This window comes from Panthera leo, chromosome E1, assembly GCF_018350215.1.
Source record: "Panthera leo isolate Ple1 chromosome E1, P.leo_Ple1_pat1.1, whole genome shotgun sequence".
NCBI classification, from domain to species: Eukaryota; Metazoa; Chordata; class Mammalia; order Carnivora; family Felidae; genus Panthera; species Panthera leo.
Window position 1 is genome coordinate 3,952,087 of NC_056692.1, and position 25,050 is coordinate 3,977,136.

Consider the following 25,050-nt stretch of genomic DNA (forward strand, 5'->3'; position numbering starts at 1 on the left):
TCAGAGACAGTCATCCTTCTATTAAAAAGCGAGCCTACTGCTTGCTTTGATACGCCGGTAAAGCAGTCACGGCTCTATGCCATGACTGACCAGCCGAATACCATTCAGGAGTAAAGCATCATTGATGTACGATTGTCAACAGCACGAACAGAAGGCTGTATGTAGCCAAGTCTGTTTTTATAAGGTTTTCAAAGTCCCGTTCCATACTCCCTCCTACCCTCCTGACCAGCAACCCACTTTGCAACGGAGCTAAGCTACCAGCACAGCAGAGTTTCCACCTGTTTCATAGTCAACGGACAAATGAGAAAGCCACGGATTCAAACTACCTGAGAGCAACGGGAAAAATCATAAATGTGTTTTCAGCATGAACTGGGGAAGGGGCTTGGGGTCCAAGGACAGCTTCCACCAATCTAAATGGATTATCACCTCTGAGCTCTATTTCCTACCTTACGTGTAAAGTGAGGGGGTCAGCTTCCAGGAAGTGGAGGGCAACTTAGCAAAACGTTATCAAGGGCCTTAAAAGTGTTCATATCCTTGAACCCAACAGTTCACTTCCAGGAAGTGAGCCGAGGAAGTAAGAGATGGAACAAAGGGGCTGTCTCTGCAACAGTTAAACAAAACAAACTCTAATATTACAAAGAGGTACAAAAGAGGGAAATAATTACGGTTATTCATATGATGCACTATTATGTACCATTAAAAAAATCCTGTTTTTAGTAAATACTTAATGACACAGGGAAACGTTCCCTGCTTTGTAAAACATGCAGGTTTCCCTCACTATCCAAAAGTAGTCTTCCAATGAAACCTTTCATAAGGCAAAATGGGGTATAAAGCAAAAGGGCAATGACCACTAATTCATACAGAAAAATTTTTGAGCTTTCTCAGACCCCCCAAAATGACCGCTCTTGGTTTTTTCTGATACCTTAAGGCACATCTTGCTAACAGGTGCACAAAATAAACCCAAAAAAGCGCACAGGTTTTCACAGACACAGCTCAAAGCTATCACAGTCTGATGCTGTCATGCTGAGTATAGCTCCCAGGGAAGGAGCTTGGGGGGGTCACTCTGCTGGTTGGGGTGCACAATGCCCCTAAGACAGCTTGCTGCAAAATAAACGCTGAATGCCATTTTCGCTTTCCGCATTTTTTTCATAAAAGCAAAAACCCCCTTCAGATTTCTTTTGGTTAGAGAAAACAGGAACTAAGGTAGGTCTTTCCTAAAAGCAAAGTGGCATAAGGTGAAGTTTCAAAAAGCCACGGATGCTTGTATATGTATCATTATATGTACATACACACGCATATTATATAAACTAATGTATTCATTTTAAAAATCAATAGTGGCTATCATTCCAAATGACAAAGTTGAAGATGTTTCTCCCCTCTGCAAATATTCAGTACTTCCTAAATTTTCTATCAGGGTGTATACAATTGTTAAAATTTGGTGGGGAAAAAATTAGCGTTCAATCAAGTAAGCCATTGGCCAGGTCACCCAGATCCCAGAGCGTGCTAACTTTGATCTTGCACACCATTCTCCCGGTAGCCATCCTGCCTACAACTTCAACAATTATAAATTCTACCAGAAATATTAACCTAAAACATAAAGTCCAACAAGAACTTTACAGAGCTATATAACACGCTTTTCATTATGAAACAAAAAAAGTCAAGTCCGATATGCCATAGCAATATGTTCCTTGGGGTCAGTACTTGTGTCTGTCATCGTTCAGTCCTTGGGACTTAATTGTGGAGGGAATGACCCTTACCAGCTATTGTTCTGCTGCAGAAGTTGCAGCAGAGGAAAACAGCCTTCGTGACGCTGACTCAGGTAAGGGTTAAATGCCCTATAAACAAATGCGTAATTTCCCTCCCTGATTCCGGTAAGTTTTTTTGAAGGGCCCACAAGATCTAAGTCCTAGAGCCAGCTGGTTAACTGGCGGGTGACCATGCATTCTGAACCTCGGCTTCTCCGCCTGTGAAGTAAGGGGCCGGGGGTGGGGGTCACCAGATGGACCGGCATTGCACGAAAAGGTTACTTGGACTTCACTTTCCCGAGAGTCCAGGGAAGCCAGCACCAGCCACCTCCACAGCCAGGACGGGCGGGAAATCTCCCCAGATGCAGCCGAGAAGGGCTGAAGGCATGTTCCGGGGTTCGGCACAAGCCCGCAGCTCCCCGGGGTTCCCCCCTCCCACCGTCCGGGGCCGCCCCTGCGAACACCGAGGGTGGCGGGACACGGCAGGGTCTCCCTCGGCTGGGGAAGGGGCCCCGCTGCCCCCCCCCGCTGCCCCTCCCCTCTTCCCGAAGGTTCCCCGGCCCCAGAGCCTGGCGACCGCCGGCTCCCCGGAAGCCCGGCCTCCCTCGCGAACCCCTCCGCGCGGCCGCCCTCACCCCGGGCTCACCAGGGGTCCGGGGCCATCGCGCTGTCTCCGCCCGCCTTCGGACACTTCCTGCTCGCGGCAGCTGACTACGGCGGCCCGCGCGGCTCACACCCCGCGGTTCGGCCCGGGCGCGACCGGAACCTGCCGTTTCCCCCGGTGCGTGTGAGCTGCGGCCTCCAAGGTAGGGAAGCCACCCGCCCCCAGCAACCCTTAGGTCGGCGCGAACAGCCCGGCGCAATTAAAATAAAACTTTTGGACAAAAATCGAAGCATTTTCCCGGGAAGGTGGAAGCATCTCAAGCCCTTCGGCAGTTACCCGAAGTTGCAACCCGCTTCAGACAGAAAACACACAAAAACTGGACTGTGGGCATAGTTGCACAGCTGTGTACATTTACTAAACCTCAGAGTGAATTTTATACGTAAAGTTATACCTCAATAAAACTTAAAAAAAAAAAAATTTGTTAATCCTGCTTCAAACAAAGGACCCAAAGAATGGCAATTATAGATTGTCTTATAGCACCCTTCCCTAAATGACACTCGGTGATTGGTTATGCGGTTACGAAAAGAGTCCGTCGGGGGAAACGTGCAGCCAGTGCCCCTAAATTTTCAGGGAAATTGGAAGGAAAAGGAGCCCTCTCTGCTTTCGCAGCGGGAGCTCAGGGCTCAGCAGCCGAGAGCGAGCGCGGGCCTGAGCCCGGCGTGCATGCGCGCGTCCGTTACCATACCGACCAGGAGACGCTGCGCGGCCCGAGGCAGAGAGAGGGAGCGCCTGGTGTCCAGGGAATGGAGAACCAAATTCCTCCCAAGGCCGAGGTGGCCGAGGTGGCCGAGGTGGCCGAGCTGGAGCTTGAGGCCGCGATCGGCTTCAATGGTGAGGCCTCGAACGTGTCTGGGCGGGGGGTTGCAAGCCCTGGGGACGAGTAGCGCAAACAGGGACCGTGGGACACCGGGTGGCACCTGGAAGGCAGCGGGACCCTGGCAAGGGCCAAATTCTCTCCCGCCCCCAAGGCCCTGGGGAATCACATCCTCGCCCCAGACCTCAAAGACCGGGATGGTTTCACAGCACCTAAGAGGGACAAGTGCCTGCTCACGGGACCGAAGCATGAGTAAGGGTGGTCGTAACCCATCTCCCCCTGGTCAGCTCTGCCCTGGCCCTGTGACCCCGCCAGCCCCCGCAGCTGCCCGCCCCTGGGTAACCGCGGGATGGCTGAGTCCTGTTCGGCCCCTGGGCACAACTACTAGAACCCCAGCTGATGTGCCCATGAGAATGAGCTGGGGACCGAACGTGGCAGTGAGCAGCCGTTTTAGGGGATGATCTTGTCCTCTAACCGGAGAAGGACCCTAACACTGAGGGTGTCAGGGAAGGCTGTGGAGGCGGGGAGATGCTTCTGTCCTGGAGGCCTGGCGGTTCTGCTCACACCTTATTTATGACTGCCTGATAGTTTGAACATGAAGGGGGGTAATGCTCTTTGTTTTTGTGTGTGAAGGAAGGAAACAAGCGCGTTACATTTAGAAAAAGCAAACTTTTTTTTTTTAAGCGTGTTGTGCTGCCCGAAAGTTTTAAAATTGTAATATTGCACACCAGAACTGTCAATGGCTAAAGCTTTAGGCACATTCTGGAACCTAGAGCTTGACTCTTCGTGTTAGTTTAACAGTCTCTTATAGATAGTGGGCACTTCTTAGTACATCTGAGATATCGGCCATCTTTAGAGCCGGTGGCAAGGTCATTGGTAAAGGAAGTGAGTGACCGCTGCTGAGTGCAGGGGGTCAGTGCAGAACCTCGAACACAGCGTTCTGCAACTGAATTCATGATGTTTTGTGGAGCTCTAAGAGTAAATATATGGGGGCGACCTGGTGGCTCAGTTAGTTAAGCCTCCTACATTGGCTCACATCATGATTTATTTCCGGGTTCGTGAGTTCGAGCCGCCGTACCCGGCTCTGCAATGCCGGTGCTGGGTCTGCTGGGGATTCTCTCTCTCTCCTTCTGTCTCTCTCTTTAGCTAAAATAAACTTTAAACATTAAAAAAAAAGTTATAAAAAGAGAGTAAATAGATGGTACATTATATTCCAGTGCCTTCCATGGCCATTACTGGTTATCTTGGCCTTTTAAAATGGCCCAAATTAATGGAATTATTTTTACTTTGCTGGTTTTGTGACAATTTATATTATATTCTTTCCTGTAGTCAAATACACATTTATCTAGAACCACTATATGCCAAATAGTATGCTATGTTCTGAGAATACAGGGATAAATCCATAGCCACACTTAAGAAGAAGAGTTTAGGAAACTGGAAAAATACAGTGAAGCCCAAAGAAAAATCAGCCATCGTTACATTTTGCAAAGATAGTGCTGTTAAAGGTTTGGTGTGATCCTTTCAAATATATATTTACATATAAACTTTTTAAAATTTTTTTTCATTTTCATTTTTTATTCTTTTACATTTATTCATTTTTGAGAGCCAGAGCACCAGCGAGGGAGGGGCACAGAGAGAAAGGGAGACACAGAATCGGAAGCAGGCTCCAGGCTCTGAGCTGTCAGCACAGAGCCCAACGCAGGGCTTGAACTCCCGAACGGCAAGATCATGACCTGACCTGAAGTGGGATGCTTAGCCAACTGAGCCACCCAGGTGCCCCTTTTTAAAAACAATTTTTAATGTTTATTTTATTTTTGAGAATGATGCAGGGGGAGAGGGGAAGAGAGAGAGAGAGAGAGGGAGACACAGAATCCAAAACAGTCTCTAGGCTCCCAGCCCAACACAGGGCTCGAACTCACGAACGACAAGATCACGACCTGAGCTGAAGTCAGTGTTTAACTGACTGAGCCACCCAGGCACCCCTAAACCTTTTTTAAATGAACGGGGGCTCATACTGTATAATTTTAGATTTTTTTTTTCTACTTAACTCCACTTAACACTATGCCATGTACATTTTCCCTTAGCACAGAGCTTGAGTGGGGGAGGGACAGAGAGAGAGAGGGAGAAACAGACTCCAAAGTGGGCTCCAGGCGCTGAGCTGTTAGCAGAGAGCCTGACGCAGGGCTCAAACCCATGAACTGTGAGATCATGACCTGAGCCGAAGTCCAAAGCTTAACCAACTGAGCCACTCAGGTGCTCCTGTGCAGGGGTTACTATAGGGCTCTTTTATTTTTATCATAAAATAGTGCAACAGAAATTTAGAATGCCATAATAAATACCAAGTATTGCACACAGGATTAGCAAGTTTTGATACTGTTTCTTATTTGAGTTAATTTTTTTGAGTTTATGTCTTTTCTTTATTTTGAGAGACAGAGAGACAGAGGCAGAATTGATGTGGGGCTCAATCCAACAAACCGTGAGATCGTGACCTGAGCCAAAATCAAGAGTCAAGCTCAACTGACTGAGCCACCCAGGCGCCCCTTGAGTTAATATTTTTGAGAAAAAAAACACACATTTTAAGTCCTCTCTTCTATCACACTATCCTATCCTTTCTCCCTCTGTAGAGACAACCACTACCCTGAAGTTAATATGTACCCTTCCCAGCCATGCTTTCAAAGCTTACGGTGTGTGTAAAATATTAAATATGCTATCTATAAATAATTTATACTGTAAATGTGCAAGTTTTTATATTTTATAGAAATGGTTTCATCCTGCACACATTCTGAAGCCTGCTTTTTTTTCCACCCAGCATTTATGCAATCTTCTCATGTCGATTAATTTAACTCCGCTACTCCCTTGTGTAAATACACCAACATTAGTTATCTATTCCCCGTAGATGGTCTTTTAATTTATTTGCAACTTTCTGCTACTACAAGGCTGCAAGGCTGCAGTGAACACCTTTGTAGTGGCCTGTGGACACAATTGCAAGTATTTCTCTAGGTCACGTACCAAAGAGTGGAACACCTGGGTCCTAGGGTGTGTGCGTGCTCAACCATTCTGAACGTGGCTGTGTTGTTTTCCAAAGCTATTCCACCGAAGTACCTTCCCACAACGCAGTTGTATGAGCGTTTCCTTTTGTTCACATCACCGCTAATGCTTGCTATTATCGGCCTTTTTAATTTTAGCTGTTATGATGGAAATGAAACAGTGTCTCATTTGGGATGCAGTGCTCATTACTTTGATGGCTATAGTTTCACATGTTTATTTTTATTTTTTTTTAATTTCCTCCCTCCTACATTGCCTGTTCATAGCCTTTGCTCATTTTTCCATTGGAGCAGTTTGTGCTTTCTTATTTGTTTGTGGTAGCTCTTTGTATGTTCTGGATATAATCCTTATCTATTACGTACATTGCAAACATCTTCTCCTGGTTTGGGTTTTTCTGTTCATTTTGTCATTTGTCATCAGAAGTCTTAGGTTCTTAACATAACTGGATGACTACGGTGGCCTTCTCTGTTAGGATTTGCTCTCTTTGTGGCACGTTTAAGAAGTCATCTCCTACAACTTGTGTACACATGAAGTCTTGTTTGTCACAGTTAGGTCCTTGATCTACCTATTGTACTGTTTGCGGATGGTGTGAGGTAGGATCTGATTTTGCTTTTTCCATATGGATAGTCAAATGATTGCTTATTAGGTAACTGCAATTGAAAATGTATATATGAACATGCAGAGGGAGCATAGGACAAGCTGAGGGTAAAGCATAAACTAGCATACCCATGCCCCACCCCCCTCCCCCCAGGTGGGATGTGTGTCCCCCGCAGGTAGGATGTGTGACATTCCTGGCTGCCCAAGAACAAAGGAGAAGACAGACAACAAATGGTTAAACTGATAGAGTCACTGTCGGTTTACAAATATCTTAGTACAACTGCAAGAAAAGGGCAATCTAGGGGCACCTGGGTGGCTCAGTCAGTTAAGCATCCAACTTCAGCTCAGTGAAGTTCGGTCAGTGAGTTCAAGCCCCGCCTTGGGCTCTGTGCTGACAGCTCAGAGCCTGCAGCCTGCTTTGGATTCTGTGTGCCCCCCCCCCCCCATGCATCGCCCACTCTGCTCTGTCTCGCTCTGTCTCTCAAAAATAAATCAATGTTTTTTAAAAATTAGGGGGAAAAAAAGGGGGCAATCTTATCAATAGCCTAATGTCCAGGAACTCCCTACTGTCTTAAGGATAGTGTTTTGCTCGAGTGAAAACCAACCTTGGCCTGACAATAGCTAGGCCTCCAGTACCCTGTGAGTCTTTTTCGCATGTGGAAATCCCTTTAAGAAACGTCCTCTTGACTTTACCTCCCCCAACACCGTGGTATATAACCAGTCATTCTTCACAGCCCCAGTGCAGCTCTTCCTGCCACAGGTCCTGTCCCCGTGCTTTAACAAAATCGTCTTTTTTGCCCCAAAGACGTCTTCAAGAATTCTTTCTTGGCTGTCAGCTCCGAACCCCACCGTCACCCCAAAACCTCATCAGACAGATCACCCCCAAAGACAGAAACCTTAGGCTTTGGAGAACTTACGACAGGAAAAAGGAACAATCTCAAGTAAAGCGAAAGAAATCATTTAGTCAATAAATACATTTGACAATTTGAGCAAAAGAAAAAAAAAAAGAAAGAAAGAAAAATCTGTGATCTATTTAGCTACTGGAATCACATTCTGTACCAAAATAAATTCTAGAGGGAGTTAAATGTAAAAGATGAATTCATTAAAAGATGAGAACATGATATTAATAAATATTTATGACTCTTTTGATGGAGTAGGAGATAGCCATAGAATGGTTTTAAAATACCCTGGAATAAATGTACTAAGAAATGTGTGAGATCTTTAGGGAGAAAAATCGAAAATGGAAGCCCTAAAAGGAGATTTCGTAGAAAAACATATCCTGTTTTTAGAAAGGAGATTGAATGTATTATTATAAAAATTATTTTTCCTTAATCTATACATTTAATACCATGACACCAAAAATGATTTTTAACTAATCAAGTTGACTTTACGGTTTGTACCGTAAAATAGTATCAAGCCTAGCCCCCCAAATTCTGGCCAAAATTGAGTGATAAGGGAGGACCTCTCTTTCACAATAAAGCATGTTGCAAAGGTTTATAATTGGGGTGATGGTTCTTGCCCCAGAGCTGGAGGATGGGGTCTCACTGCGAGAGGTCTGGGCTTCCTTAGAGCGAGCGCCTGGTGGTGACTCGGAACCAAATTGTCTTTACTTTGTGGGCAGTGGAGGCAGTGAATTCATGTTCATACTGTGCTTCCCACTCACCCAGACTGGCTGTTGGTATTTCCTGCTTCTCAGGATTCCAAGAATTGGCCTTGTTCTCCAGAGTGAGGTTCCTGGACCACCACCAGCATCTCCTGAGAACTTGTCAGAAATTCAGAACCTCAAGGAGCACCCGGGTGGCTCAGTGGGTTCAGCGTCTGGGTTCAGCGTCTGACTTCAGCTCAGGTCATGATCTCGCGGTTTGTGGGTTTCAGCCCCGCATCGGGCTCTGTGCTGACAGCTCAAAGCCTGGAGTCTGCTTCAGATTCTGTGTCTCCCTCTCTCTCTGTCCTCCCCCGCTTGCACTCTGTCTCTCTCTCTCAGAAATAAATAAACATTAAAAAAAAAAAAGATAAAAAAAAAAAAAAAAGAAATTCAGAATCTCAGCTCCCCTTCCAGACCTGAAGTCTGCATTTTAACCAGATCCCCTGGCAATTTTATGCATTGAAGTCTGAGAAGTGGTATACTAGACCGACCTTGTCAGTGGAATAAAATTACATATATGACTACCCCCCCACCAACCCACTTGTTTTAGTTGATCTCAGATTTTTTTTTTATTTCAAAATTTGTATTCAATTTTGTTTTATTTTTTTTTTATGTTTATTTATTTTTGAGAGAGAGAGACAGGCAGACAGACAGAGCGCAAGCAGGGGAGGGCAGAGAGAGAGGGAGACACAGAATCCAAAGCAGGCTCCAGGCTCCGAGCTGTTAGCACAGAGCCCAACGCGGGGCTTGAACTCACAAACCGTGAGATCGTGACCTGAGCCAAAGTCGGACTCTCAACTGACTGAGCCACCCGGGCACCACTGTATCAAAAAAAAATATATATATACATGTACATGTATATATACATATGTACATATATATATGTATATAACATTTGTATATACATATGTATGTATACATATGTATATATACGTGTGTATATGTATGTATATACATATATAGGCTACTTGTGCACCTAATTATTATTTTTTTAAAAATTACTATTATTATTTTTAAGTAAGCTCCACACCCAACACAGGGCTTGAATTCAGAGAGATCAAGAGTCACACACTGTTCTCACTGAGCCAGCCAGGCACCCCTAATTATCACCACCTTTATTTTTTCTTTCTTTCTTCCTTTAATCATTACTATTTTTAATCTCTCTCTTCTAGGACACGTGCCCACTGGTCTGAAATGCCATCCTGACCAGGAACATTTGATTTTCCCCCTGGGCTGCACAGTCCTGATCCAGGCAATAAATACTCAGGAACAGAACTTCCTGCACGGCCACAGTAACAACGTCTCCTGTGTGGCCATCTCCAAGAGTGGGCTGTACCTTGCCTCCGGGCAAGTCACATTCATGGGTTTCAAGGTGAATGAACTGAAAAAATAGTTCCTTGTAAATCGATACAGAGGTGACTCCCTAGAACCCACCCCCCCCAACTTCAGGGCAGCTCTGTGATGGTCCCTGGTTTCCCCTCTTCTTCCTCATGGCCTCCTCTTTGAGCTCATTTTTATTCCCTCCGGCTGAGAGTAAGCACTCTGGTGTTTACACCTGACTCCACAGAGAGTGGACTGATAATGCTCAGGAACAAAAAGTCCCTGCTTAATTTATTTATTTAAAAAGTTTTTTTAATGCTTATTTATTTTTGAGAGAGAGACAGACAGAGCTTGAGTGGGGGAATGGCAGAGAGAGAGGGAAACAGAATCCGAAGCAGGCTCCAGGCTTCCAGCTGTCAGCACAGAGCCTGATGCAGGGCTCGAACTCATGAACCACGAGATCATGCCCTGAGCTGAAGTCAGACGCTCAACCAACTGAGCCACCCAAGTGCCCCTTTGCTTAATTAATAAATTTTTTAAAATATTTTTTTAATGTTTCTTTATTTTGAGAGAAAGAGAGAGAGAGAGAACAAGTGTGCGAGCAGGGGAGGGGCGGAGAGAGCGAATCCCAAGCAGGCTCCACGTTGTCAGCACAGAGCCTGACGAGGGGCTCGACCCCAGAACAGTGAGATCATGACCTGAGCCAAAGTCGGACGCTCAACCGACTCAGCCACCCAGGCTCCCCCTCTGCTTAATTTAGAATGGTTTCCTCCCTCTTGCCCTTAATGTTTGTGAGACGCAGTCCGATCTCCAGAAAAGTGCTCTTACTGATTGTTTTCCACCAAGAGAGGTAGCTCTGTGCTGAGACTCTTCTGAAGCCGGTCTGCGATCTGACAGTGTCTTCTCGCCCCCAGGCAGATATCATCTTGTGGGATTATAAGCAAAGGGAGCTGATTGCCCGGCTGTCACTTCACAAGGGCAAAATCGAAGCACTGGCCTTTTCACCAAATGATTTGTACTTGGTATCACTAGGAGGCCCAGACGACGGAAGGTAATGAACTCAATACGTTTACTTATTTTTCACCGGGCATATTTCTAGTTCTGTCATCCTCTCTCTCCCCTCCGAGGTTCTCTGTCGGCCTGTCCACATTCATGTGTGTGTCTCATATGAAGAGCCTACGGGGAAAATACGGTAGCGCAACACTTCTCGACCTTAGCTGCATGCTGAAGGCCACTGGGGAGCTTTAGAAAATCACTGATGCCTGGGGGGCGCCTGGGGGGGCTCATTCAGTTGAGAATCCGGTTTTGGCTCAGGTCATGATCTCACGGTTCGTGAATTTGAGCCCCCGAGTCGGGCTCCGTGACGACAGCGTGGAGCCTGCTTGGGATTCTCTCCCTCTCTCCCTCCCTCTCTGTGACTCCCTTGCTCTCTCTGTCTCTCTCTCTCAAAGTAAATAAATAAACTTAAAAGAATTTTTTTCAAGTTTCAAACAAGGTTATATTAGTTTCAGGTGCACAAAACAATGATTCAACAATTCTAGGCATTACTCAGTGGTCATCGAGATAGATGGACTTTTGAGGTGGACTTCTATCTATCTCTACCTTCTCCCCACCCACCTCCCCTCTGGCAACCATCAGTCTATTGTCAGTACTTAAGAGTCTGTTTTGTGTGTGTGTGTGTGTGTGTGTGTGTGTGTGTGTGTGTGTGTGTGTGTTTTCTACATTCGTTTGTTTCTTAATTTCCACATGTGAGTGAAATCATACAGTAATTGTGTTTCTCTGACTTATTTCACTTAGCATCATACCCTCTAGTTCCATCCGTGTTGTTGCAAATGGCAAGATTTCATTCTTTTTGGTGGCTGAGGAATGTTCTTATATATCCCCCGTCTTTTTTGTGCATTCATTTGTTGATGGACGCTTGGATTGCTTCCATATCTTGGCTATTATAAATAATGCTACAGTAATAATATCTATCTTTTTGAATTAGCGTTTTCATTTTCTTTGGGTAACTACCCAGGAGTGAAATTACTGGATCATAGGGTAGTTCTATTTTTAATTTTTTTTTGGAGAACCTCCCTACTGTTTTCCACAGTGGCCACATCAGTTTGCATTCCCACCAACAGTGCATGAGGGTGCCTTTCTCTCCACATCCGTGCCAACATTTGTTGTTTCTTATGTTTTTGATTATAGCCATTCTGACAGGTGTGAGGTGATATCTCATTATGGTTTTGATGCGCATTTTCCTGATGTTGAGTGACGTTGAACATTGTTCATGTGTTTGTTGGCCATCTTTTTTTTTTTAATTTTTTTTTTTAACATTTATTTATTTTTGAGACAGAGAGAGACAGAGCATGAACGGGGGAGGGTCAGAGAGAGGGAGACACACAGAATCTGAAACAGGCTCCAGGCTCTGAGCTGTCAGCACAGAGCCCGACGTGGGGCTCGAACTCACGGACCGTGAGATCATGACCTGAGCCGAAGTCGGACACTCAACCGACTGAGCCACCCAGGCGCCCCTGTTGGCCATCTTTATGTCTTCTTTGGAAAAATGTCTATTCAGATTCTCTGCCCATTTGTAAATTTGTTTTTGTTGTTGTTGTTGTCGTTTTGGTGTTGAGTTGTATAAATTTTTTATATATTTGGACCCCTTACTGGATACGTCATTTGCAAATACCTTCTTCCATTCAGTAGGTTGCTTTGTTGTTTTGTTGATGGTTTCACTGTGCAAAAGCTTTTTGCTTTGGTGCTTTAGTCCCAATAGTTTTAATTGTGCTTTTATTTCCTTGCTAGAGAAGACAGATCTAGAAAAATGTTTCCATGGTCGCTGTCAAAGAGACTATTGCCTGTGTTTTCTTCTAGGAAGGAGTTTTATGGTTTCAGGCCTCACAGTTAGGTCTTTAATATATTTTGAATTTATTTTTGCGCATGGCGTAAGAAGGTGGTCCGGTTTCGTTCTTTCGCGTGTCGCGTAGCTGTCCGGTTTTCCCAGCACCATTTGTTGAAGAGACTGTCTTTTATCCGTTGTGTATTCTTGCTTCCTTTATCATAGGTTAATTGAGAGAGAGAATCCCAAGCAGGCTCCATACCGTCACCATAGAGCCCAACGAGGGGCTCGAACTCACAAACTGGGAGGTAACAACCTGAACCGAAACCAAGAGTTTCATAAAGTTTTAGGGCATTTTTAAACACTCCAAGAAGAGACCCTACACCCGCTAGCAGTCACTCCCCGTTCCCGCTCCCCCACTACCCTCTCAACCCCAGGCAACCACTGATCCACTTTCTGTCTCCAGAGATTTGCCCGTTCTCCGTGTTTCACATGAATGGGATAATATAATATATGGCCTTTTGTAGCTGATTTTTTTTATTAAGCATAATGTTTTCAAGGTCCATCCATGCTGTGGCATGTGTCGATCTTTCACTCTCTTTATTGTCAAATAATATTCCATTGTATTATTTTCTTCACATTTTCTTCATCCATCAGTGGATGGGGCTTTGTTTATTTTGTTTTATTTTTTTATGTTTATTTATTTTTGAGAGAGGGACAGAGAGGGTCTTTTGAGAGAGGGTGACAGGGGGAGGGGCAGAGACAGTGGAAGCCACAGAATACAAAGCAGGCTCCAGACTCCGAGCTGTCAGCACAGAGCCTGATGTGGGGCTCGAATTCACGAACCGTGAGATCATGACCCAGGCTGAAGTCGGACGCTTAGCTGACTGAACCACTCAGGCGCTCCTAGTGGATGGGGCTTTGGGTCTTCCCCACTTTTGGACTATTGGTAATAATGCTGCTATGAAGACTCATGTACAAGATTTGATGTAGATGTATGTTTTCATTTATTTTAAGTATGATGTACTTGGTTTTAAGAGTCTTTTTGGAGAAGATTACCTGCTTATCATTATAACTTTTTGACTTTTTAAGTGATATTTCTCTCGAGTTTTCCACTTCAGATGGTATCTATCGATTTCCTACCAAGAAAAAAAATTACGGCTCTTACACCACCTCCTACCTCCTCATTCCTACCAATCTTGGTTATACCTTGATTTTAGAGTGCCTGTGATAATAACCTTCTACATGTAGAAAATTTGGGAAGCATAGCTAGACATACTTTTGCGTTAACAGAGTTTGTAACGTTAGCCTTCTTTTTCTTTAATATTTTGATTCCGGTGTTCCCCAGCATTTTTAGTATTATTGTCTGAACACATTCAGTTTAGGACTAAGTTGTGTGATTACCCCAGAAAGAAGGAGCTGGGATCCAAAGCGGCGCTTCTCACAGTGTGGTCCCCAGACCAGTAACATCGACATCACCGGGGACATTTTAGAAAAGCGAGACCTCAGGCCCCACCCCAGACCTGCTGAATCAGAAGCTCTCGGGGTGAGTCCCGGCAGCCTCTGTCTGAACAAGCCCTCCAAGTGATTCTGATGTACGTTCAAGTTTGGGAACAGTGCCTTATGTCATCTGTCCTCTTCATCGCATTATTCTGTTCTGGAATACTTCTCCCAGGAACTTTTGTTTTACATGAGACAAATGGGTGGTAAACGTTTATGCCTTGGCTATCTGCAAATGTCTTTTTTTTTTAATGTTTATTTTTGACAGAAAGAGAGAGTGTGAGCGGGGAAGGGGCAGAGACAGAGAGGGAGACACAGAATCTGAAGCAAGCTCCAGGCTTTGGGTTGTCAGCACAGAGCCCGATGTAGGGCTCGAACTCATGAACCGTGAGATCACGGCCTGAGCTGCAGTCGGATGCTTCCAGGCGCCCCTGGAAATGTCTTTATTTTAGCATCAGACTTGACTGATGGGATCACTGGTTTCTAGCCTCGTCACCATCTTCCGTCAAAACATTTTCAGTGTCACCCGCTAATCTTCTAATATCCAGCGTGGTGGAGGAGACATCTAGTGGGGGAAGGGGGTCAATTCTTTTGATCCTTTGTAAGTAACCTTTTTTTTTTTCCTTTCTAGAACCACTAAAAAATAATAATAATAAATAAAAATACATAAAATTTAAAAAAAAAAAAAAAAAGAAAACAAAAAACTGTTTCTTACCGTGAGAGCCTGTCTTCCCCTGACTTTTTCGGTCCCTCTCGTTTTGGCAGTGTGGTGGTGTGGAACATAGCCAAGAGAGAAGCCATCTGCGGTAGCCCGGCGGCCGGCCTCAACGTGGGGAATGCCACGACAGTGATCTTCTCGAGGTGCCGAGACGAGATGTTCGTTACTGCCGGAAAGTACGCGTCTGCGGTCGGCGTTTTCAGAACTCGTAAACGGCTGCGTTTGCTTGTGCAGAAAGCACGGCCGCTCGAGTTTGGGGGGGAACATAGTATTCGTCCCAGCAAATTCCCTTCCGTCGTAAATTTGCATGACGCTGCAGTCCTTAAACATCCTTTGAACTGAAAGTCTTTCAGATACCAGTTAGTTGAGCATTCCGTGCTTCCTCCTGAGAAGGGTCTGCTTTCCCGCTGAATTGATTTCAGGTTCTGGTTACTTGTCACTGATAACACACGCCCTACGATGCATGCTTCCAGGGGAATGTGCCGGAATGCACAGATTGGCTTACAGGTTGACGTTTCTTAGCACCTGCTCTCGAGTTAGGCCTCCTGAAAGGAGAGTTTGCGAATGAACCGTGCCAGGAGCCCTCAGGTGTTTGATTTTTAGCCACGTGAGATCATTTCCAGCAGTGACAGCTTGTCACCAGCCAATGGGGACCAAGCCAGAGGCCAACATCTGTCTAACTAACAGAAGAAGTTAATTTACAGATTCACCAACAGGGCCCTGCTTGGAGTTTGAGGTGAAGTCCACACAAAAGCATCCTCTCTAATGTGGTGTGTCAGTTCAGAGGTCAAAAAGCTGTCGGGCGCCTGGGTGGCTCAGTTGGTTAAGCGTCGGACTTTGGCTCAGGTCACGATCTTGCGGTTCGTGAGTTCGAGCCCCGCGTGGGGCTCTGCACTGACAGCTCGGAGCCTGGAGCCTGCTTCAGATTCTGTGTCTCCCTCTCTCTGCCCCTCCCCTGCTCATGCTCTGTCTCTCTCTCAAAAATAAACAACCATTAAAAAAAGAAAAAAAAAGCTCCGAACGTGGTGGGGTCGAGGTACCTGTTGGGCGGGACTATCTCTTTCAACCCCTCTGTCGGCTCCCATCTGTGACGTCACTGGCTACCTTTCCAGCCAGATCAAAGAAGTGGTCCTGCCCTACCTCTCAGCCATTTCCAGTCCCCACCCTGGGGTATGCAGCCTGCCTTTGTTCCGGGGTAATTATGTGTGTGCATGAGTTTACTTCCTGGCCATGAAACTGGCTGGCCGAATGGAAGCCAGCCCCTAGGGAGCAAATCTCACTAGGAGAGCGCCCTGAGCCTGAAGCAGCTGTCCGTGTCCTACCCCTGTCTTCAGAGGCGACTCACCGTCACGCAGGGCTTCTTCGTTGGGGTCCTTGTTTCCTGAGGGTCCAGCTGCTGGTGTCCATGGACACCCTTACTCCAGGAGCCGAAACTTGAATTGAAGCTCCTTTCCCCCCTTCCCCTCCCCCTCGTCCTTCCTTCCCCTGCCCCTCCTTCCCCTCCGTCCTCCTCCTTACCCCCCCATCCTCCCCTCCACCTTTCTCCCTCTCCCCGTTTCTCCCTGTCCCCCTCCTCCCCCTTCCCCTCCCTCTCTCCCTGCCCTGCAAATGAAAAATATATATATATTTTTTTAAGTTTATTTATTTATTTTCAGAGAGACAGAGACACCTGAGAGGGGAAGGGGCAGAGAGAGAGGGAGAAAGAGAGAGAGACTCCGAAGCAGGCTCTGCACTGTCAGTGGGGCTCAAACTCACGAACCATGAGATCATGACCTGAGCCTAAATCGAGGGTGGGAGGCTTACCGACTGAGCCACCCGGGCGCCACCCCCGCCCCACCCCCAGCAAATTTTTTAAGGACAATCTGTATTGTAGGTCTGCTTTGGTTGCATGTGACAGCGATAGCCGAGAACAAGTAAGGACTCCTGCGTTAAGATTTCCGGTATGGCACCCATGATATCCTCCATGATGGTCCCTATTTCAGATACGCCACTATATCATCCCTCATGAGAGATCCTGCAAATTCCAATTTGACGTCCAAGTGACATCTACCAGGAAGGCCATGGAAAAGCTGATTTTTTTTTTTAAATTTTGAAAGTACGCAAAATATGTATTGGAACAAGAAATAGATTTGTATTCAAATAAGAAAGTATTCAAAATACTTCTAGGGGCGCCTGGGTGGCTCAGTTGGTTAAGCGTCTGACTTCGGCTCAGGTCATGATCTCGCGGTCCGTGGGTTCGAGCCCCGCGTCGGGCTCTGGGCTGACCGCTCGGAGCCTGGAGCCCGTTTCAGATTCTGTGTCTCCCTCTCTCTGACCCTGCCCCGTTCATGCTCTGTCTCTCTCTGTCTCAAAAATAAATAAACATAAAAAAAAAATTTTAAAACAAAATACTTCTTAAGCACTTACTATGTGCCTAACTCTGGAAGCTAAAAAAAAAAAAAAAAAAAAAAAAAAAAAGGAAAGCTGAACTTGATCTATTTTTATTTTTTTATTTTTGTTTTCTTTTAAGGTTGACTTACTTAAGTAATCTCTACGCCCAATGTGCGGCTCAAATTCACAACCCTGAGATCAAGAGTCACATGCTGTACTGATGCGGCCAGTCAGGCTCCCTGATCCATCTTTTTTTTTTTTTTTTTTTTAATGCTTGTTTATTTTTGAGAGAGAGAGAGAGAGAGAGAGACTGAGTGTGAGTAGGGGAGAGGCAGAGAGAGAAAGGGAGACACAGAATCTGAAGCAGGCTCCAGGCTCCAAGCTGTCAGCACAGAGCCCGATGAGGGACCCAAGCGCACGAATTATGACATCGTGACCTGAGCTAAAGGCGGACACTCAACCGACAGAGCCACCCAGGTGCCCCCCCCCCCCGATCAATCTATTCTTAAATTAATCTTTTCTGCCTTCAACTGTTAGCTTCAGCTCTGATGTTGACCACAATATGTTTCTACAGTTACAAATTCAGATTAGCTCAGTATGTAATGAGTAAATGCCAGTTATATGCCAAATCTTGTGTCAGGTACTGATTTCGTTTGGCCTTTGGTTACTTAGTCTCCTTTCTCATGAAGACAGGATTCTCCCTAATGAAGTACTTGCTCTTGAAAATATTTCCTCACAACTGCAGACCTTGAAAGAAACATACTTAGTGGGGCGCCTGGGTGGCTCAGCCGGTTAAACATTCGACTCTTGATTTTGGCTCAGGTCATGATCTCACGGTTCGTGGGATCAAGCCCCGCGTCAGGCTCTATGCTGACCACGTGGAGCCTGCTTGGGATTCCCTCTCTCTGCCCCTTCCCTGCTCTCTCTCTCTCTCTTTCTCTCTCTCTCAAAAATAAATAAAAATTTTTTTAATACATAAACTTAAAAAAAAAGAAACATACTTAGGGAACTCTGGTTTGCCCTCTCTTTTTACTTTACTTTATTTATTTATTTTGAGAGAGAAAGCATGAACAGAGCAGAGAGAGAGAAAGAGAATCCCAAGCAGGCCTTGCACTAGGAACCCAGAAGAGGCTCGAACCCACGAACCACAAGATCACGACCTGATCTGCAATCAGGAGTCAGACGCTGAACCGACCGAGCCGCCCAGGAGCCCCTGGTTTGCTCTTCATTTGTTTAGTTTTTGGCATTTCTGTTTGCTCTCACTGCAGTGGACAGAGCGCTCGCTGGGTATGAATCCTTGCTCTGCTTGTGTTCGGGCTCTGCGTTTTCTCATTCGGACAGCGGCAGGATCCGAAAAACTACTCAGAGGGTGGCTGGAAGGGTCGAGTGGAAGATTTTAAGGAGAACCCTGGGCCTAGCAAACCCTCAGCAATACCCCGTTCTGTCCCCCTTAGCTGCCTCTTCAGGGGGAATACAGAAAACAGAGAAGATATGAAGAGGCTGTTACATGGGTATCCATTTGCTTGGGTTTCTCTTCCACAGTGGGACAATTCGAGTATGGGAACTGGATCTCCCAAATAGAAAAATCTGGCCAACGGAGTGCCAGACCGGTCAGATGAAAAGAATAGTCATGTGTATTACAGTAAGTATGACTTTTAAGTGTTACTGTCTGTAACCATTGGTACAAATTCCAAGGGGTGTGTGCGTGTGTGCGTGTGCGTGTGTGTGTGTGTGTGTGTGTGCCAGCTCACATGCACACATACGTAAGTGTGTGTACCTTGGGCTGGGGGTAGGCAGGTGAGATCTGGACATAAGGGATGCTGATTAAGGAAGCACAGGTGAGGGAGAGACTCACTGCCCAGACACAGCTCCGGGAAGGTCTCGTTTTACCGGGACTGGGGCTTCCATCAGACCCCAGAAACCCGCCTCACCTAGACAGAAACCGTGTGGCCAGGAGGCATTCAGAGGCCGCAGCACACTCCCATGCCACTATTTCTTGTTTCCACCACTGGAAATAAAGTCCCCAACAGTGACACTCATGGTTGAAACACAGTCTCTTCTATAAAGAGGAATTATTCCTATGTTTTTAATGTGGACGCATACGTTCACACAGATAACTCCCTTCCCCATGGACTGACTTCTCTTTAGGTAATGCGTCCTCATTTTATACAGACAGACTTTGGAAAATATGAGATAAAGCAAATACACATTCTCTTTGGAGGAGCAAACCTTCATCCCAGGAGCCCTACAGAGGCATCTCCGGAATCAGAGCTGGCGGGATATCTACGCATGTGGATCTGACACCAGACACTATAGGCTTCCCCTGGAAATGCACAGGCTAACTGGACTCACATATTTCCTCCATTTCTGAGTCTGGGCCTAATTCTGCCCCCCACCCCCCCACCCCCCTGAGGCTGTTCTTACCCATCTTAGAGTCTGCAGAAATTGAAGTAGCCGTGAGCACCTTTGGAGGTCTTTATGGGGCCTCAGAGAAAGTTCGTCCCATCCCTGATCAGGGCCCACGGGCATCGCTGAGAAAAAAACACCGGTCTTTACGTCCCTCCTCCTCTCTGATCAGATTGCCGTCGATGATAGCTTTTTCTACCTTGGTACCACAACTGGAGATATTCTGAAAATGAACCCAAGGACCAAGCTGCTGGCAGACACTGGGCCTGCGAAGGACAAATTCAGCCTGGTGAGTAGAGACCCCCAGAGTCTGCTCTGCCCTGCTCTTTTCCGGTGATTTCCTCCCTCCACTGGTAGCACAGACCTACATTAAGAGTCTGCGTTCTGGGGCGCCTGGGTGGCGCAGTCGGTTGAGCGTCCGACTTCAGCCAGGTCGCGATCTCGCAGTCCGTGAGTTCGAGCCCCGCGTCGGGCTCTGGGCTGATGGCTCGGAGCCTGGAGCCTGTTTCCGATTCTGTGCCTCCCTCTCTCTCTGCCCCTCTTCCGTTCATGCTCTGTCTCTCTCTGTCCCAAAAAAAAAAAAAATTAATTAAAAAAAAAAAAAAAAAAAAAAAAAAAAAAAAAAAAGAGTCTGCGTTCAAAAGAAAAAGTGTATGTTGTACCCAAGGCCACGCCTAAATTTGCAAGGTGCATAAACTTCTTCCCTGAGCAAACGTATTTGTCAGCATCCTCAGTTAGGGAATCAGACCTTCCAAGCACAGGGCCTGCGGCTCTGTGATTTATTACCACGTTGCTGCCAACATTTCGACAACCCTGTTACCATATATAAGAGAAATGTGCTTTTTGATCTATAATACCACATATAGACATGCATGTGCATGTAATTTTTTTTCCCAATCTAATAACTAGTCTTAGATTTTAACTCCAGCCAGCACCGTAAGTCATAAGCAAGACCTAGAGGTTGTCGATTTTAAAAAAATTTTTTAAAACATTTATTTATTTTTGAGAGACAGAGAGAGACAGAATATGAGCAGGGGAGGGGCAGAGAGAGAGGGAGACACGAGAATTCGCAGCAGGCTGCAGGCTCCGAGCTGTCAGCACAGCGGGGCTCGAACTCACCAATCGCAAGATCACGACCTGAGCAGAAGTTGGACGCTTAACCGACTGAGCCACCCAGGCGCCCCTAGAAGCTGTCGATTTTTGTATTTGCAGGGTTCCTAACAATTCTGGCTGAAAGTCCAGAAAGACTTTGATATCTAAACCAAAATAAAATATAATGCGATCAAAGGAGAGTTTCACAGAGTAAGTGCGGCTGTTTTCGGTACCCCAGAAAGTTACAAGGGCTGTTTCCACTAATCTTTGCATTTGAGAGCAGATGGTCCTAACTAAGCTTAGATACTTATCCACTCAGCAGATATTCCCGAGAAGACTTGGAATCCTGTACCATGTTCTGGGAAGATGTTAGGGTTTTCTTAATCATGCAGCCATTTAATAATACTCAAGTTTTGTTGTTTTGTTTTGTTTTTTAATAATACCCAAGTTTTTAAGGACATGCCTAAGAGTGAGAAAGCTGTAGTATGGGTAGAGAAGGGTTTAGAAATAACGCCACAGGAGATCGAGACGTAGTCTCGATAATGTTGTCCAAGTTATTTTTAGGAGGCAGATTCCAGTATGTTAAACAGATAAAAGCCAAAGCAGATCAGTTCAAGGAGAGCAAGGCTCAGAACCCTGCTGTTTCCAACTCCTGAGATACTGCCAGAGGGCCCCATAAAACGTGTGAAAAGTACTGATCTGGATATTTTTTGCACCCTCCTCCCCCAGCACTTGGGATCTAACCACATTCCCCCCCCCAAAAAAAAAAAATTGTTGGCCGTCTTCATGTTTCTCAAGCTTTTGGTACCTACGTGCCTTGCATAGTGCACTGTGGATGGTTTACTTCTAACCATTTAAGCCTGACAGTAAATTCCACAAAGAAATGATTCTAAGATGCCTCTTATACAAGTAGAAAGAAAGTAATTCTTTTTGTTTTTTATTTTAGAGAGAGAGAGCAGGGGAGGGGCAGAGAGAGAGGGAGAGGAAGAATCCCAAGCAGGCTCTCCACGCTGTCAGTACAGAGCCCCATGTGGGGCTCGATCCCACGACCCTGGTATTAAGACCTGAGCCAAAAATCAAGAGTCGGATGCTCAGCCAACCGGCCGAGCCACGCAGGCATCCCGGAACTCTTACATAACTCTTACGGGATGAAGGGATAGGAAGTATCACTGAACACATTTGTTTGGAATATTACGTGATCTTGGGCAGTAACCCATTTTGAAAATCTACTTAGGGGCGTCTGGGTGGCTCAATCAGTTAGGCATCTGACTTTGGCTTGGGTCATGATCTTCAGCCTCATGGACTCCAGCCCCATATGGGGCTCCATGCTGACAGCTCGGAGCCTGGAGCCTGCTTCGGATTCTGTGTCTCCGTCTCTGCCCCTCCTCTGCTCACGCTCGCTCTCTCTCTCTCTCAAAAATAAAGATTAAAAAATTAAAAATATAAAAAAAGAAAAAATAAATCACACATAGGTAACTTTGAGGCCCTGTTGAACACTTTATCTCTTGCTTCCCCAAGTCCCCAGACACATGCTAAGAATATTCACTCCTGGGTCATCTCCCTGGACAACGGGCCAGGCATTTATTGACTTGTCCTCCCACAGTGTTTCTGGAACTGGGGCAGCCAGACAGGGGGAGGGGGAGCCACATAATTCTGCTCCATGCCTTCATATTCTGGAACCTTGCTTTCTCCTCTCCAACATGAAATGCTTTTTGAACCAGAACAGGCAGAACTCAACGTAACGTAACTCGAAGGGACACGATATTTGTTTTATGATGGTCAAAGTTTGTTAAGACAAGCCTGAAAAAAGTCACTAGCTGTACTATTACCGAAAGCTTTACCATGAAATATTGGTCATGCACATTTTAAAATCAGAACTTCACAGTGGGTGCTGTAAAATAACCATCCAATCTCCCCAAACGTCGAAGATGGCTTTGAGTTTAAATACGTCCTATCGTTGGTAAGGTTATATACTGCATGCTTTAGTTCACAAAATATAGTCACCAAACAATGCGGGGTTATAAGAGTTGTAAGTGTAGGAATTAAGTTCTGGGGGCACCTGGGTGGCTCAGTCGGTTGAGCGTCCAACTTCTGCTCGGGTCACGATCTCACAGTTCGTGGGTTCGGGCCCCGCGTCGGGCTCTGTGCTGACAGTGTAGAGCCCGCTTGGGATTCTCTCTCTCCTTGCCTCTCTGCCCCTCTCCCACTCACACATTCTCTCTCTCCCTCTCATACAAAATTAAATAAACATTAAAAAAAAGAATTAAATTCTGGTGAAAACAGTGGCTGCTGAGGATCTAGTGTTGTGTGGCCGTCTTTCCATCTCCTGCTCTCACTCCATGTGAGTGGATGTAAAGTATTCATGTTTGATGCATTCAAAACGCACGGCTGGCTTTACAGGGAGGAAGTTTGGTGAAGCGTGCTTGGTCCTTGCCGGACCGGGAAGGCTACTTCCGGCACGTAGGCTCGTTGTTGGCACTGGGCCCTTGTGTCCAGCCCAGGGGTGCATCCCAGGCGATCCCTTCATGAGCTTTCTCTAGACAACACGTGCCAGCACTGACATAACCCCCTGGCCATCCCTCGTCCCAGGCCACACGCTGACTCTTCCCGATGAAACCATTTGGCCTTTCTCTCAATGCTGTTTCTCCCCCAACAGGGAGTGTCCACCATCAAGTGCCTGAAGATGGGGGGGTTGTTGGTGGGTTCCGGAGCCGGATTGCTGGTCTGCTGTAAAAGCCCCAGCTACAAACCCATCAAGTAAGTTCCAGACTCCGTGGGGTTGGGATGGGGAAAGACCCACCAGCGGGAGGTCTGCGTAAAGCCAGGGGCTGTGAGATATTGGCGAAGTCGTATCTGGTAAAAAGAGTTGCATCTTACTGTGAAAACGAGCGGTTGGAATCACAACCGATGATTTCGTTGCCGGTGAAAAGACAATAGCTCGTGTTGAATCGAGACAAAGTAGCCCCCGATGACCCAAAGGGGGATACTGCCCTTCTAATAAACACATAAATTATGATTTCACTTGATACATGGAGCCATGACGGCAGATAAGACGCAGTTATAAAGATACCCAGCCAATAACCTCAAATTTCAAGCTTTGAAAATTTGCGTATTCAGTAGAATTTCTGATGCCATGCGTACCTATTATGTGTCAGGCACTCTGCTGGTTCGACTACTACTATTCGTTTGAGTACAAGTCTTGATACAAATAGCCAACCTTCACCAGCTCCTTCTTTGTAGTAGATACTCGGCCATGTACTCTTTATGGATTATCCAATTAAAATGAAATGCAAGAAAACTTTATCCATTGTCCTTAGTAAGTGTTCATTGAGCACCTCTGTCCAAACCAGTGTGCCAGATGCTATTAAAACATAAAGTAAGATATGGTCTTTGTCCTTCCAGAACTTAGAGTCTGGTTTGGGGATAAGTTCTACACGTACGAAAAAGTCCTCGGAATACAAGATAATATGTATACACAAATCTCATAGTCCAGATAAAGTAAAACGTATTATAGATCTGTTACAAAGGACGTCAGAGAAGGGGGCCATCCCACGGGGGTAGTGGGCAGAGGGGCAGAGGCAGAACTTGAGCGGAGTTTCAGCAAAATCAGATGGCCCTAGATACGCTCCCTGTGGCCTCGGCACAGCCCCAAGGGAGCTACAGGATTGTAGGAAGTGCATCAGCTGTCTTGATTCGGACAGATCTGTGCCGAGCATTCACTAGGTACCCCGTGCTATTCCGGGTGCGCTTGGGGTACAGCAACGAACAAAGCAAACAGAAATGAAGGGAAAAGTCCCTGCTCTCATGGAGCTGACGTTGCGGCAGGAGGGAAAAAGACGGTCAGTAACACAGTAAACAAGGAATTACATCGTGTTGAAGGCTGGTGAGAACCGTGGAGACAAATGGAGTTGGAGATACAGGAAGGGGGGACTAGGGTTTGAAGAGAGAGGGGACAGGTAGCAATTTTAAATTCAGTGCCCCCCAGATAGGTCTTCTTGAGAATATATGGGGACCGGTTTTATGTTTGTGTGAAGGGGACTAAGAGAGGGAGGCTACTCCAGGGCAGCGTTGGTTAGACTCTGGATACATGGAGTGAGTATAAAAAAATGAACCCCCTAGTTTTCTAACACCCTGTTTTGAATACACAGACGTGATGTCCCCATTGTAACGAAGACGGTTAGATTCAAGGCACTTAGTACAGGGTCTGTGCTGTGTAAGCCTCCAAACTAACCTTGTGTGACAGGATAGCCTCCCCTTGGACGCGGTGACTTCTACCTCCTTGGGTTTTCGTGGGTTAAGAAAGTAGCTCC

At 46.1% G+C, this 25,050-nt stretch overlaps 2 protein-coding genes across 3 annotated transcripts in view; one reads left to right on the plus strand and one right to left on the minus strand.

The window, feature by feature from the left end:
- The window catches only part of STX8 (syntaxin 8), a 252,235-nt gene extending 249,755 nt beyond the window's left edge, over positions 1-2,480 (minus strand). The window contains exon 1 of the mRNA XM_042916483.1: positions 2,392-2,480. Within this exon, the coding sequence (XP_042772417.1) occupies positions 2,392-2,408 (17 nt within the window). The 5' untranslated portion in view covers positions 2,409-2,480. The remainder of the gene's footprint in view (positions 1-2,391) is intronic.
- A 623-nt stretch (positions 2,481-3,103) lies between these two features.
- The window catches only part of CFAP52 (cilia and flagella associated protein 52), a 43,499-nt gene continuing 21,552 nt past the window's right edge, over positions 3,104-25,050 (plus strand). For both annotated transcript variants that reach the window (XM_042916071.1, XM_042916072.1), the window contains exons 1-7: positions 3,104-3,240; positions 9,683-9,882; positions 10,745-10,881; positions 14,920-15,048; positions 18,785-18,884; positions 19,821-19,937; positions 23,397-23,497. In XM_042916071.1, the coding sequence (XP_042772005.1) occupies positions 3,153-3,240; positions 9,683-9,882; positions 10,745-10,881; positions 14,920-15,048; positions 18,785-18,884; positions 19,821-19,937; positions 23,397-23,497 (872 nt within the window). In that variant the 5' untranslated portion in view covers positions 3,104-3,152. The remainder of the gene's footprint in view (positions 3,241-9,682; positions 9,883-10,744; positions 10,882-14,919; positions 15,049-18,784; positions 18,885-19,820; positions 19,938-23,396; positions 23,498-25,050) is intronic.